The sequence below is a fragment of the Callorhinus ursinus genome, unplaced genomic scaffold, assembly GCF_003265705.2.
Source record: "Callorhinus ursinus isolate GAN/ISIS: 27379988/994484 unplaced genomic scaffold, GSC_fseal_2.0 scaffold78, whole genome shotgun sequence".
Classification (NCBI taxonomy): Eukaryota; Metazoa; Chordata; class Mammalia; order Carnivora; family Otariidae; genus Callorhinus; species Callorhinus ursinus.
In genome coordinates this window covers 872,968-888,989 of record NW_027397140.1, presented here as the reverse complement: position 1 = coordinate 888,989, position 16,022 = coordinate 872,968, and the positions used below count along the sequence as shown (strand labels likewise).

The 16,022-nt window shown below is 39.8% G+C and overlaps 1 protein-coding gene across 1 annotated transcript in view; it reads right to left on the bottom strand.

Moving 5' to 3' along the window:
• OCA2 (OCA2 melanosomal transmembrane protein) overlaps positions 1 to 16,022 on the bottom strand; it is a 480,811-nt gene that overhangs the window by 295,815 nt on the left and 168,974 nt on the right. The window contains exons 17-18 of the mRNA XM_073887392.1: positions 14,023 to 14,080; positions 11,029 to 11,137 (exon numbers count right to left, since the gene is read on the bottom strand). Of these exons, the coding sequence (XP_073743493.1) occupies positions 11,029 to 11,137; positions 14,023 to 14,080 (167 nt within the window). The remainder of the gene's footprint in view (positions 1 to 11,028; positions 11,138 to 14,022; positions 14,081 to 16,022) is intronic.

Sequence of the window (16,022 nt, the reverse complement as noted above, 5' to 3'; positions counted from 1 at the left end):
TTCATAACACCCAGTGCTCCATGCAGAACGTGCCCTCCTCAATACCCATCACCAGGCTAACCCATCCCCCTACCCCCCTCCCCTCTAGAACCCTCAGTTTATTTCTCAGAGTCCATAATCTCTCATGGTTCGTCTCCCCTTCCAATTTCCCCCCCTTCATTTTTCCCTTCCTACTATCTTCTTTTTTTTTAACATATAATGTATTATTTGTTTCAGAGGTACAGATCTGCAACTCGTCAGTCGTACACAATTCACAGCACTCACCATAGGACATACGCTCCCCAGTGTCTATCACCAAGCCACCCCATCCCTCTCACCCCCCACCACTCCAGCCACCCTCAATTTGTTTCCTGAGATCACCCTGTGCTGACTCAGAAGACTTTTAAAGCTCCAGGCTCCAAGTACCACCAGTTTTGTATCTCACAGAATTCAGCCCCTCTGGTTTTTAAGCCAGAGCTTAAAAAGGGACTAATCTTCCCTGTGTAAACAACAGACTTTAAACCAATGGGTCAAAGAAGAAATCATAATAAAATTAGACAATGCTTGAGATGAATGGAAATGAAAACACAAAACAAAAAGTTTGGATGCATCAACATAATGCTAAGAAGGAAATTTATAGCTGTAAATACCTTCATTCAAAAAGAGGAAAGGTCTCAGGTGGATAATCTAATCTTCTATGTTAAGACTAGAAAAAAAAAAAGAGCAAACTAAACCTAAAGCAAGCAGAAGAAAGGAACTAATAAAAATGAGAGTGGAAATAAATCAAACAAAGAATAGAAAAATAATAGAGATGATCAACAACCAAAAGAGCAACAAACTTGACAAACCTTTAGCTAGACTGAGCAAGAAAAGTAGGGACATTACCACAGACCTTACTGAATTTAAAAAGATTATAACATACAGGCAAACCTCATCTTATTGCATTTCACTTTATTGTGTTTTGCAGACACTGAATTTTTTACAAATTGTTTGTGGCAACCTGTATCCAGCAAGTCTATCAGCACCATTCTTCCAACAGTATTTGCTCACTTCATGTCTCTGTGTCACATTATTGTAATTCTCACAATATTTCAAGCGTTTATATTATTATTATTTGTTATGTTAATCTGTGACCAGTAATCATGACCCATTGAAAGCTCAAATTATGGTTGACATTTTTTAGCAATATTTTTAAATTAAAGTATGTACACTTTTTTTAGACAATGCTATTGCACACTTAATAGACTACAGTGTAAACATAACTTTCATATGTGCTGGGAAACCAAAAAATTCATTTAACTCACTTTATTGTGATATTTGCTTTATGGCAGTGGTCTGGAACTGAATCCACAATATCTCTGAGATATGCCTGTAATGCTATGAAAAAAATTTAATTTGATAACCTAGATAGAGTGGACAAGTTCCTAGAAAGACACAAACTACTGAAACTGACTGAAGAAGAAATAAAAAACCTGAATATATCTATTGGATTAAAGAGATTGAATTATTCACCAAAAAATAAATAAGTACTAGGGATAAAATGTACAATATGAAGCAATAGCTAACTCTGCTGTATGATATATACAAAAATTGTTACAAGAGTAAATGAGAGTTCTCATCACAGGAGGAAATTTTTCTTCCTTTATTATTTTCTTCGTTCTTTTGTTTTTATTTTAACTACATGAGAAAATAAATTTTATCTGAACCTATTGTAGTAATCATCTCACAAAACACATGTCAAATTATTCTGTATGCCTTAAACTCATACAGCAATGTGTCAATTATTTCTCAATAAAACGGTGGGAGAAAGCTTTAAAAAAAAGAAAAGACACCTCCCTCACACTTTATATGAAAATAATGGATCATAGACCTAAATGGAAGATCGAAAATTATAAAACACTAGAAGAAAGCGGAGGTACATATCTTCATGACCTTGGATTAAGCAATGGTTTGTTAGACATAACCTCAAAAGCACAAGGAACAAAAGAAACAGATAAATTGGATTTCCTCAAAATAAAAACTTTTGTGCTTCAAAGGACACCATCAAGAAAGCAAAAAGAAAATCCATAGAATAAATGAAAATGTTTACTAATCATATAGCTGATGAGGGACTAGTATCCAGACTATATGAAGAACTTTAGAACTCAACAACAACAAAAAGACAAGCCAGTTTAAAAATGGGTAAAGTGCTGATTGTTATACTCAAACAATGAATCATGGAACACTACATCAAAAACTAGTGATATAATGTATGATGACTAACATAACATAATAAAATAACATTTTAAATAAATAAATAAATTAAAATGGGTAAAGTGTTTTAATAGACATTTCTCCAGAGAAGATACACAAATGGCCACAAGCACATGAAAAGATGCCCAACAACATTAGCCATTAGCCATCTCATTAACGTAATGAGATACTACTTCGCACCCTGAAGAAAGGAGATAATCAAAAATATAGATAATAACAAGTGTTGGTGAGGATGTGGAGAAATTGGAACCCTCATCCAATGCTGTTGGGAATGTAAAATTAAAGGTGCTATGGAGAACAATCTATCAGTTCCTCAAAAAGTTATGCAGAATTGCCATATGACACAGCAATTCCATTCGTAGGCATATATCCAAGAGAACTGAAGACATATGTCCACACAAAAACTCATACACAAATGTTCAAGTGGCATCATTCATAACAACCAAAAAGTGGAAAAAAACAAAATGTCCATCAGTCAATTAATAGATAAACAAATTATGGCATAGCTTAGAAAATGGAATATTATTCAGCCATAAAAAGTAATGAAGTAGTAAACCATCCCGCAACATGGATGAATCTTGAAATTATTATGCTAAGACACAAAAGATCCCATGCCGTAATAGGCAAGTCCATACAGGCAGAAAGGGGAATTATTGGAAGGAGGTGCGATGCAGGGTGTGAGGGGGCATGGTGACTGCTAATAGGTGTGGGGTTATTTGAGGGTGAGGAAAATGTCCTGGAAGTGGCAATGGTTATGCAACTTTGTGAATATACAAAAAAACGCCGAATTATACACATTAAAGGATGAAACTTATGGTATGTGAATTCTAGATCTCAATAAAAAAAATCTAATCCATTCTCTCTCTCTCTCTCTCTCTCTCTCTCTCTCTCCTTATCTCACCTGCTCCCTTTCTCTCTTCCTCTTCCTTCCTCTCCCTCACCTCTCTCTCTCAATTTCATTTCTGCAGTGTCATGGGGAATATGGTAATTTTATCCATGGTGAGATTAGTAAGGAAAACAGGCACTTTACTCTAATTGATTCTTAAAAGCCAAGACCTATTTGTTATATTTATTGTCATTCCAAAATAATCATGTGGATATTTACATGCATTTAAGATGAATACTTGATAAAAACTAGGAAGGAACTATCTAGGGATTTAAATGTTTCTATTATCAGGTTGACACTAACTTCATGTAACAATTGCCGTGTGTGTGTGTGTGTGTGTGTGTGTGTGTGTGTGTGTGTGTGTATCCTTACAACTCAGGTGAGTGCCGCCATTCCTTTAGATCTACTTTGAGGCCATAGGAAGAAGTCTTTCTTTGAGGCAGCAGAGTCTTGAGAAGACCCTCAAAACTAGATCATCTCAGCCCTCACTGACAGGGTAGTCAAGTGACTTAACTGAAGTTTCAGTTCCTCATCTGTCACTCACAGGCACTCACAGCATGATGCTATGAAACACTCAAACCCTTTGACTAACCCCAAGATCCAAATATACTGTCCCCTCCACAGTTACAACACTTATTTCAAACTAATGCATTTGTCTCCTTGTTAAAATGTAACATTTCACAGTATCAGTCTAAGTTTACGTTTTGATAACACATGAGCTAGAAGACAACCTGGTCAAATCCTCTCAGCCATAAAAGAACAGATCCATGTTATGGGCTGGTGAGTGTCTGAGCTTACTTGGAATAACATTTCTGAACCACCTGCCCAGCATGAAGGGTGCTGCTGACCTACCTCTTGGGACACCATCAACCAGTTGCCAGGCATACACCATGGGTCACCATGGGACAAATGTTTCTGTTTTTTTTATTGGAATTTCTACAAGGGTCACTTGCTGCTTTGTATTTGCTCAGTTTTTTCCATCTGGGTGAAATCTTTAATCTCATCCCCAACCTTTGGAATCATATTCTTTTGTCAAAGTCCATGACAAATGCTGCCTCCTCCAAGAGGCATTTCCTTGCCTTTTCAATTGGATATGATCTCTTCCAACTCTTCCTCTTCCTGTTCCTCCCCTTCTTCTTCTTCCTCCTCCTATTCCATTTCCTTCTCCCCTATTTCTAGCTATTTAATTTTGACAGCAATAACAGTTCATCTGTCCCTTGATTATGGAAGTTATCATATTTGGCTTTATAACTTGGTACCCTTGTCCTGCCTCTACAACGAACTGTGAGAGTTCTGAAGATCTGTGTCTTAATTAGCTGTGTAATTCTCAATGCACCTCATGTGAATCAATACAGACCTCCCCTCTATAATGGGAGACCAATGAGAGCACTGACATAGTTTTTATGTTCACTACACTATACCCAGGCCCTACACCACCCCTTGCATTTGTTGTACAAATGCATGAATGGATAACTGAATTAATAAATGAATGATGTAACTGAAATGAATTACTTACCAGAAATCAGAGTACCTGGGAAATATATTAGGAAGCTTTGGAGATGTCTGTCCAGCTCACAATGACCCCCTTCCTCTAAGAACTATACCTCCAGCCCCTCCATTATAAAACATGTGGCCCTTGTCCTGGTCATAATTTCTAGGTTAGAAAAGGAAGCTAATCCAGTCTGGGCCAATCAGACTCTTCACCGGGGAATCTGGGATTCAAAATAACTTTTTCCCTCTGTGTTGCTGAAAGTGAGATTCTACAAATCAGGAAAGTAATGAGATCATCTCTGTTCTTCTGTGAACAGAAAAAAGATGAGAAAATGGTGCATGGAGAAGCACGAGGTTATGAGAATAGAATGGAGAGTGTTTGGGAATCAGGAGCATGCCCTTTGTCTGGATGCCTTTCTTTTTCCTGAGTCTGCCCACTGCCCAGGACCAATCATCCCTTGCAGTCTGCCAGTGAACCCAGTATCCTTCAATAACCTTTATTTTGCTTAAGACTGATCAAGTAAGTTGTTTTATTTGTTCAACAATAGGACACAAAGGGACAGTAAAAACACTAGCAATTTTGAAACCATAATCAGGGAAATAATTACAGAAAAACCTCCAAAACTGAAATCTAATCAAATATATTGTGAGAGAACTTAGGGGGACATTCTAAACTAATTATCAAAGAGGAGACCTAGAAAACTCCTGATCAAGGTTATAAATTGTAAGGCCAAAGACATTTTAACGCTGGCTCACTGATTCTTACAGTTTACTAATCCATTATCCACGATTCTGAAATCCTAAAGTTCAGATAAAGCAAAAATTTTTATAAGTTTTATGTTAAAATTCAATAAAACCTGACTTGAACTAAAATGAGGCAATTTATGGTCTTAATTTATCCCACCTTGTGTAAGTATTCATGTTTCACTGCAGCAATATTAATGCTTAGATGATAAGATGCTGGTTCTGAACCTCTTGGGGGTGTTACATTATATACAATTCAGTATGTACATTGAATTCTCCTTGTAAAATACAAACAAAGATATCAGAATTTTGAAACATATCTGGTAGCAAGAGTTTCCTCTGTGTACCAACTGAGCAGACTAGAGTTAATTCTAACATATGCTGTGAGATAAAGATCCTTGCACATTGGGGAACTATCTCTTTGCCAGATGCACATAAATTGTAACCAGATCCCTTTTCTTTCTTCACTATTGTAGCACCTCTTGCACCTTTAGGTCCCTCAAAGTTCTCCTGTCTCTCACATAAAGTCTGTGGCAGTAGCCAGCTCTGTGTGGATGTGCCCTCATACAGATGTACCCTGACTGAATCTGTCCCTGAATCCATGCACCTACTTCCCAACTGTAGCCTTTCTGCTGCTTGACCTTCATGCATGTATCAGCTGTATACATGTGCAAGTTAGCGTTCCATAGAACTTGAACCAATGGCTAATGGAGCCAATAAGTAAATGCACCCTCTCCCATGCAACCCCATGGACAGACCTGAGACATATTCTATACTTCTTCTCAGACAATCCTATGGGATGGAGCCACCAGTGGCCCACATTAGTGGCCATATGATGATGCAGTCTTGTTTTGGCTTGCTCTCTTCACTATTGTGCTTCCATGTTTCCACAGTGTAGTGGTTATCACATTCACCTGACACTACTCTGCCTCCTTATCTTTCACTTCTCTTCCCTGGAATCATACTTCCCAATGAAAAACCCACACACAAGCCTTCACCCAGGCTTTGCTCTCTAGAGAACCTAGGCTGAGTCAGCCACATCTAAAATTCTCATAATTAAGTTGAAATCTATAAGAATCAATAAGAAGACCTCACACCAGTCAGAATGGCTAAAATCAACAAGTCAGGAAATGACAGATGTTGGCGAGGATGAGGAAAAGGGAAATCCTCCTACACTGTTGGTGGGAATGCAGGCTGGTGCAACCACTCTGGAAAACAGTATGGAGGTTCCTCAAAAAGTTGGAAATAGAGCTACCTACGATCCAGCAATTGCACTACTGGGTATTTACCCCAAAGATACAGATGTAGTGATCCGGAGGGACATGTGCACCCCAATGTTTATAGCAGCAATGTCCACAATAGCCAAACTGGAAAGAGCCAAGATGTCCATCAACAGATGAATGGATAAAGAATATGTGGTATTATATACAATGGAATATTATGCAGCCATCAAAAAAACCAAAATCTTGCCATTTGCAACAACATGGATGGAACTAGAGGATATTATGCTAAGCCAAATAAGTCAATCAGAGAAAGATAATTATCATACAATCTCACTGATATGCAGAATTTGAGAAGCAAGACAGAGGATCATAGGGGAAGAGAGGAAAAAAATGAAACAAGACGAAACCAGAAAGGGAGACAAACCATAAGAGACTCTTAATCTCAGGAAACAAACTGAGGGTTGGAGTGGAGGGGGGTGGGAGGGATGGGGTGGCTGGGTGATGGACATTGGGAGGGTATGTGCTATCATGAGCACTGCGAATTGTGTAAGACAGATGAATCACAGACCTGTACCCCTGAAACAAATAGTACATTATATGTTAATAAAAATAAAACAATTTTAGGGGCGCCTGGGTGGCTCAGTTGGTTAAGCGTCTGCCTTCGGCTCAGGTCATGATCCCTGGGTCCTAGGATCGAGCCCCACATTGGGGTCACTGCTCAGCGTGGAGCCTGCTCCTCCCTCTCCCTCTGCCTGTGCTCTCCTTGCTTGTGCTTGCTCTCTCTCTATCTCTCTCTGTGTCATAAATAAAAAATATTTTTTAAAAATTAATTAATTAATTTTAAAAAATAAAGTATCACTAAAGCCTAAAAAAAAAGAAAAAGAAAAAAATGACAAACCAACAGAGAACATAGCAAAATATGTTAAAAATTCAAAGTACAGATGGTCAGTCACATATGTACAAGGAAGTACATTGCAGTATCATGGTAATGGCATAAAAATGGAAAACAATTTAATTTTTAATAGGAGTCTCACTGAATTGTATATGGTGTATCCATACAATAGAGTACGTGTAGTCATTAAAAGAGAATGAGGTAGGTCTCCACACTGATATGATCACATTTGTATGATACATAAATGGAAAAAAAGAGATGTAGTTCACTATAGACAATGTGACTATAGAAATTAGTGACATAGATACATAGGTGACTGATAAATAATCTAGATAAATAAATAATGTAATATTACAAAATAGGGAAGAATATGGACAAAACTGTGAACATTGTTTTTCTCTGAAAAGTAGAGAATATGATATTCACTTTGGAAGTCACATAGTATTCTAAGTAGCAACTTTTATCTTTTTGTTATTTTCTGCATTGTTTAAATTAAAAAACCTATCGATAATTTAAAAAGAAAGAATCAAGAAGTTTGTTCATGCATTCTAGAACCCTATATCTTGTATCTATTAATGTGTGGGGCATTTATACAAGGCACTGAGGAGAGAAAAGTTTAGCAGACAAGGACCACGCCCTTGAGTCTAGCTAGGGCAAGGGGATATTAGGGGACAGAGACACAAACAAATGATTAGAATAACATGTGAGTTCTCGATCTAAGGTGCTTGGAACTCCAGGGGAGGGTGTCTAACCATGCCAAATGTTGGCTCTACTTACAATCACCAAAAACTGGAACCAATCCAAATGTCCTTCAATGGGTGAATGGATAAACAAAATGTATCCATACCACAGAAGTCTACTGAGCAACAAAACAAATGAACTATTGATACACACAGCAGCTTGGATGAATCTGAAAGGTGTTATGCTGTGTGAGAAAAGCGAATCCCAAAGGTTGCATGAAGTCTGATTACATGTGTTAGACACCGTCTAAAAGACAAAACTGTAGGGATAGAGAACAAATCAGGAGTTGCTGGGATTGAGGCAGGGGTAATTACAAAAGGATAACACAAGTTTTTTGGGGCAATGGAACTGTTCTATATTCCAATTGTAGTGGTGGTTACATAAATTTACATCTTTGTTAAAATTCATAAAATTTTGTACCAAAAGGAAAACTCAGTTTTTCTCTATGATAACTTAAAAAAATAAAATAAAGAAAAAGAGGATGAGAGTTAATGCTGTGTTTAGGTTATGATGTTTAAATGAAGGAATGTGTTATATGATGCTATGTTTTGTTACATGGCATGATCTGATGTTATATGACACCACATTGTAATTATGTGATGTCACATTGTACACAGTGTTATATGACACCAGTTTATCATCTGATATTATGCTGTTTTATATAATGTCACGTGTTTCATGATGTACATTGTGTGATGTGACATCACCTCATGTTATATGACATCATATTGTATTATGCTCAATTTACACAGCACATCACATTCAAAACAGCAATTCACCAAAAATAAATGGTCAGATCTACTGACTGAAGCCCTGGGCAGATCTTGTATCAGTTTTGTTCCTGTTCCCATCAGCAGGTAGAATATCTGAGTTACGTATTCCAGGATCCCCAGATAAAATCATTTCTTCACAAACCCTAACTGAAAACATAAAATTAAAAGCAATAAAGAAGTTCCTTGATCACAGATGCAACAACCGTACAAAAAGAGAGGTAACATCTTAATAAACAGTGTCAACTTCTCAGGCTAAAATAACATGTTTTGCAGTAATCAAGATTTTTTAAAGTCCATATAGTTAAAGATATGACTAAATTTTTAAAGTATTGTTATTTATAGAGTGATCACTTGCCAAATGCTAAAAATATTGCATGCAAACTTCCATATATTTTTTAGTCTTTAAAATGCATGCTATGTTCATTTATAGTGTGATCCCAAATAAAGTTAGAAACAAAATATCCCGTAAATACCCAAAAGAATTATCTAATGGAACCCTTCTGCCCACAAAACACCAGTTTTATTGTATTTGCTTAATTACCTGTGGTGACCACCTCTTAAAGTTTTATAATGTAAAAATTACATTATGTCTGCAGTGTAATTCAAAATAATTACATTGCAACAATAATTTCTAGATGTAATACACCAAATAAAATTAAAATTCATGACATTTTTACCAGTCTAGCTTTGGCATTCTTTATTACATCAGGATTCTATATGGATTGGCTCTCAGTTGTGGATAAAGAACACTTGTCAGCTTAGAACCCAGCCCAGGCTGCCTGGAAAATTAGATTTGAGATTATTTAAGGAAATAAATTCTGAGAGGTTCTGAACACATGATATAAAGCTGGACACCCAGTCAAAAGCATGTACATCACGTACTATGTGTAAAGACTCTAGCAATGTGTCTTTCTACGTATGACAGAAAAGGGAAATTAATCTACAATAAAGATTTCTGATGGTAGCCTAGATCCAAAGGAGCAATGCCATGGTGTGAATAACTGAAACTTGCTCACATTATCCATCATTTTACAAAGAGGCTCTGCTTTCTATAGAAATTATATTCTTCAAATGTTGCAGTAAATCAAATTTTTATAAAAAGATATTTAATATATCTTAATAGAGCTTCCTTTTGAAGGAAAACCATAAAGCTTTGGTTATAAAAAAATATTCCTTGAAAGGACTTCAAATTTATCTTTCTCATAAATCTATACATTCATGTGAGGTGCATTTTGGAAGGGGTTTGGGTTTTGTTTTGTTTTAAGTAATAACACCAATAGAGATAATTGCTAAATCAGTAAGAAAAACCTAAGGAATGTGGAAAATACTGATGAAGAGTGGAAGGATGTCGGGGTTAACAAGATATGTGGTGAGCCCAATCTGCAAGACAGCATGTCTCTGGGGGGGACAGGCCCTGCAACCTTGACACAGGACTTGAGAAAGTGTAAAGTGAGAGCCATAGCACCAGGAAAACAAGAGAAGAGAAACCTATGGGAGAGGGTGGGAGAAGGGGTTCTGCTCTGTGGGGAAAATGGATGCACCATAGGGGGCAGGGGAGTTTTGTAGACCTCTTGCACTCCCCTGGCCCTTTCAGTCCCTCATCTAATCCTCATGTCAAGTTGCACAAACTGCAAGACTATGACCTTGTTGATGGTACCTCCTGTCTCTTCTGGGGGTTCTTCTCAAGCAACAATTTACAGATCTGGTTATCAAGTATAAGAGAGATGATAATATTGACTCTACTTTATATTTCTTCTAATGTTAAACCCTGAAAGGGCTGAGGACCCATGCACTGAGACACTAGGGACTGGAGATGCATCTCCCTCTTTCTCTCCCTCCCTCCTTCTCTTTTTCCCTCTCCCTCTCTCCCAGAAAACAAAAAGAGAGGTAGTGGATAAAGGTTTCCTTCTTTCCATCAAAGGCTGGCCACACTCTACATCAGCCCTCCTCACCAATGTCTAGGAACAAGTTTTGAAATCTTCCCTTGCAGACTGTGATAGCAGTTGCAAAGCCTATCAACAAAAGGTAACAAAAAATTAGACTCACCAAGATCAAGATGAACACCAGGGACAAATGAATTGAGAAAGAACATGAAGATAACAAATCCCAACACCATCAGGCATTTGGTGAGCAGAATCTTGTCTGATATCCTGTGCTGTGAGAAAAGAAAACACAACTCATTTACTGGATAGTATCTTCTGCTTCCTGCAATGTGTCCATCATCCTACATGACTTGAATCACTACAAATTCTCTTTAAGATGAAAAATATAACATCTTGAACTTGAAAGAAGATTATAAGGTAATGCATTATAAGGAAGACTGTACAGATTTGGGATTACAGCATTCAAAATCTTTATTAAAAATAAACACAATAAATTTAAAATATAGTACATGGGGTGCCTGGATGGTTCAGTCTGTTAAGGTCTGCCTTCATCTCAGGGTCCTGGGATCGAGCCCCACGTTGGACCTGCTGCTCAGCGGGGAGTCTGCTTCTCCCTCTCCCTCTGCCCCTTCTCCCCAGTCATGCTCTCTCTCTCTCTCTTTCTCTCTCTCTCTAATAAGTGAATAAAATTTTTAAATATATATATATAGCACAATCCTTTTATAGAACACCTGACTAAATAGCTTCTTAATGTGATGAAGAAAGTGCTCCCAGTCCCACCACAAGCATTAGATGAGATGTTGGCAAAATCACTGGAGAAACAACATAACTTCCAGGGCCCTGGCCATGCATTTCCACAGGTGCTACATGCTTATACCCTTTCTTTTTTTTTTATGTTCAGTTAGCCACTGTGTAGTACATCATTAGTTTTTGATGTAATGTTCAATGATTCATTAGTTAGGTATAACACCCAGTGCTCATTATAACATGTGCCCTCCTTAATACCCATCACCCTGTTACCCCATCCCCACTCAGCCCCCTCCCCTCTGAAACCCTCAGTTTGTTTCCTGGGGTCCATAGTCTCTCATGGTTCATCTTCCTCTCTGATTTCTCCCCTTTCAGATTTCCCTCCATTCCCCTATCCTTTTAATTCAACTTTCCTCCTATTACACAAATCCCTGTTCATAGTGGCGCTGAGGTTAACATGTTCTTGCAATAACATGACTCCTGCTGAGGTTCTTACTATATCCTTTCATGTTCACAGGGACCCTGGAAGGTACCTGACAGTGCCCTAATCACCAAAATGATGCCTGTGGGAGCCTGACAAGTTGTTCAGGGGTGAGGGGAGGTGCCAGAAGGCTCTATAGTACCTTCATTAACCTCAGAGGTGCAGACCTTCTTCCAGTGGGCCTGAGCCACAGAGCAAGATGGGCAAGGTTCCCAGAGGGTGCTATGCTCTGAGGGCCACGGCTGTGTGGAGCTGGGGAAGGGAGCGAAGTCCCAGAAAACCTGTGCAGATAGGCACTGACTTGTCTTGCCCCACCTAACCAGGCCCCTGTGTGAATCACGCTCCACCATGTGAACTGACAACTGTGTCATGTCCCACCAGCACATCTGTCTATCTGTCTATGTCTACGTCTATCTGGAATTAGATAAAGTATAGATATGGGTATAAATATGGATATATAGAGAGAGACAGATTTTATGGGTATGTACATGGATAGAGAGAGAGACAGGTAGAGATAGGTATAGAGATAGAGAGATCTGCACATAGGTATAGATTTTCTCTCTGGATTTCTCTGATCATGCAGTTAGAGTTGTTGTCATAAATTCCTCCATGTTGCACTGGCTCTGGCTGCAGCCCCTGGCCCCCTGTTTACAGATCATGTGGGCCACCTCCTGAGCATCTGTCCTCCTTCCTCACCTACTGCCAAAGCTTGTGGCTGAGCTGGCCGCAAGCCAACTCATCTCCCCCTTCCACCTCCAAGGAAGGCCAGTTTTGCTCGATTAGTCTGTGATGGTGAATTAAGAGAAAAAGGGCATGGCACCCACCTGTTGTGAGGGGAGACACCACAAACCTTCTGTGCGGCCATGTTAATCACAGAAAGTAGGTATTACCATGGGCATTTCCAGAATTGAAAATGGAGGGAGCAGGCAGGTCAAAGAACATTCCCAGCATCACTTGGCTGGTACAAGTGGAGATGATGCAGAGTTTGTGCTTATCTGTTATTTTGGGTGTCTATTAAATTTTCTTATTTTAGGTATCTGGAGCTATCACAGTTGAGGACTCCTAGATTCAGTACAAGCTCCTTTGCTTGTCCCTTCCACCTCTCCTCAATCCTCATTCAGCCAGGTATACAGAGAGGTACACAGTCTCTTCCCCTACTCACAGCCAGCACTACATGGTCTAGCAAAGCAGTCAGGGTCTGCATAAACCTGGGGCCCAGAAAAGGGTCATAGCCACACCCCTCTTTCCCAACCCTAACCATCTCAATGGGACAGAGACTGGGAAGAGACCCAAAGAACACATTACTCACCAGGACCCCCATGTCTAAATTTCCTTTAGAAAGAGATAAAATGTTCTGATCATAATAAGAAAGTGGGCACTCACCCTCTCCCTAGAAAAGAAACTACGGGGATTTGAAAGATCACAAAGATACAAACGTCTCCAAGCAGATCTGGAGAAGCGTTCTCTTGGCTAGGAGAGGGCACTATGTGTGCCCACCAGAAGTGAGAGCCATATGACAGAACGTACACACACACTACATCTCTGTCCCTAACACTTCTCCATCTCACACAGCGTGCCCCACCTGTCCCTACCTCCACCTCCTCATCCACACAATGGGAAACATGACACCTGCCTTTTAGGATCAAGAAGAGCTCCAAGAGCCAGAGGCACCCAGCCAACTTTCTCTGCAGCTACATTAACCATAGAAAGGGCCACCCTATCACAAAGGAAATATAAAAATTTTAACTTTTCAATTTCTGGACAAAATAATGATTTTGGAAAATGTCAGGAAAATTATTTTCCCCATTAACTCCTAACTTATCTCTCTTGTGTACAGCTATAGGAATAAAAAGAGAAATCACTTTCAGTTTTATCTCTGTGTGAAGCAAGAGGTGAATCAGAAATTCCTGAGAGAAGAAACCACAATACCTTTTTTTGTAGTTCCTGGATATTGGTCTCCCAATTTTTATCTTCCTGTGAGATTTGTCTAAAGGAGGAAAAGACAGACTCATTATTTTCCTGGTGACACTGAGCAGTGAGATCAGCAAGGCAGCAGTCAGCCGCACATTCAGCATGGACCTCTGGCCTGGACACCACCCACTGATACCTAAGGTAGCCGCGTAACAGTGCACACCTGGTCATGGAAGGTGACCAGTGGAGCTGGGTTTATGGATTGGGAAAAATGCTCCATCTATATTTCCAAAGAAAAGTACATAGTGATAAGGAAACATCTGTGTCCTAAGATGGCTGACCGAACCAACAAGGGAGTCTCAGCCCCTGCCCCGGGGCTCTTCAGGGTTCTTCTCTCTGCTCTGCTTCCCACGGGCCAAGAGTGCCCAGGATGCAGAAGTAGAACTGCATAAATTACCCCCTTTGTTTGCGCTCAGGGCTCAGACCTTTGGAGACCACTCTCCCCTGAGCCCACCGGCATTCCCCCAGCATTAAATAAACCTCTTATCCTCCAAGTTCTTGGGGTGCCACTGGGTTCTTCTGTCGGGTGGTCCAGTCCAGGTTCCATAACAATAGGAAATAAATGGAATGTTAATGAGGTGTGTGCAAGCATGTATACGTGTGAGTGTGAGCATAGGGAACATCAGAAGAACACTGACCAAAACTTGAACAAGGGGAATGACGGCATAAATTTGTTTACCTCTTTTCACTGTCTACTTTTCTATACTTTTTCCACAATGAGGTTATGTTATATTTACAACTAAACTAACTAATGGCTTGCTTTAGTGGTGACTTTTATCAAATCAGAACAGTGGAGAATTTAGTTTTAATGAGCACTCGTGTCTCGTAAGTTATCAGAGGAGGCTATCACGCAGCCAGAACATACCCTAAAGGAAATCACAGCAGACCTAGGCAAATCCTGAGGACAATTTTTTTAAAGGCTATGTAAAAACAAGACCTGCAGAGCCAGCACTTGCCTTAGACCACCCTCATTCTAATCTGCTCCTCAGTGACTGTGTGGCCTTGCAAAGCCACTGCCCTCTCCAGGCCTCAGTTTTGCTATCTGTGATCAACACAGGATGAGCCGACAGAAACTTGGTGAACTTCTGGGTCCATGTGGTTCTTCACATGTGTAACCCTGAGACACACTGAGTATATCTTTAACACCCCACAGTGTCAATGGATTAAATACATTTAGGGAAATTTACTCCTGCATCTTTAATTTACAAAGTTTCTCCTTTTAAGATGTATGCCTGTTGTCAAAGCTGGGACCCAGTCTGCAATTCTGGGCCCTCCTGGAGCTGCAGGACCTGTTTCCCCAGCACCACCTGGTGGAGATGGGTCCTGGGCTGGGATGGGGCTGAGACAGTGCTTCGCCCTGGGCTGCCTGTCTGGAGAGAGTGAGTCCCCACAGGCTCACCTGTGGCCTTCCCCCCCGCCCCTCCCCCACTAATTGAACAGGCTGCAAGACAGCCACGCTGGATTACCCTCAAGCTTCGGTGCTGGTCTTCAGCCGGGGAACACAGGGCTGGTTTCAGCAAACTACAACATGCAAGATCATTTACACTACATTCACAAGGACTCACATTTCCCTTGTCTTGACAGATTTCTCATCTCCACCTAGTTCCCAGCTCATGGCAGTAATGCTTCAATGTCCCTAAGGGGTGGGCATGCTCCTGCTTTTCCCATCAGCACTCCCAAAGTGAAGACAGGTTAGAACTCAGCACCTCATCAGAGTTGGGAGGAAATACTCACCACTCCAGTTACCTTTTACATCTTAGCTTTGATTAGAAGCAAATGACAGGAAATGAATTGAGAAGGACTTAGGTATTTTTTGAGGTCCCTGGAAATCAACTACTGGGAGGGTATTTTGTTAGATTAATTTTTTATATTGTTTTTGATTTTTGCTATGCAACATGTTATGTGTGGAAGTGTGACAGGAAGTGGTTGAGTGTGGATTCAATTGCTGGTGTAATTCT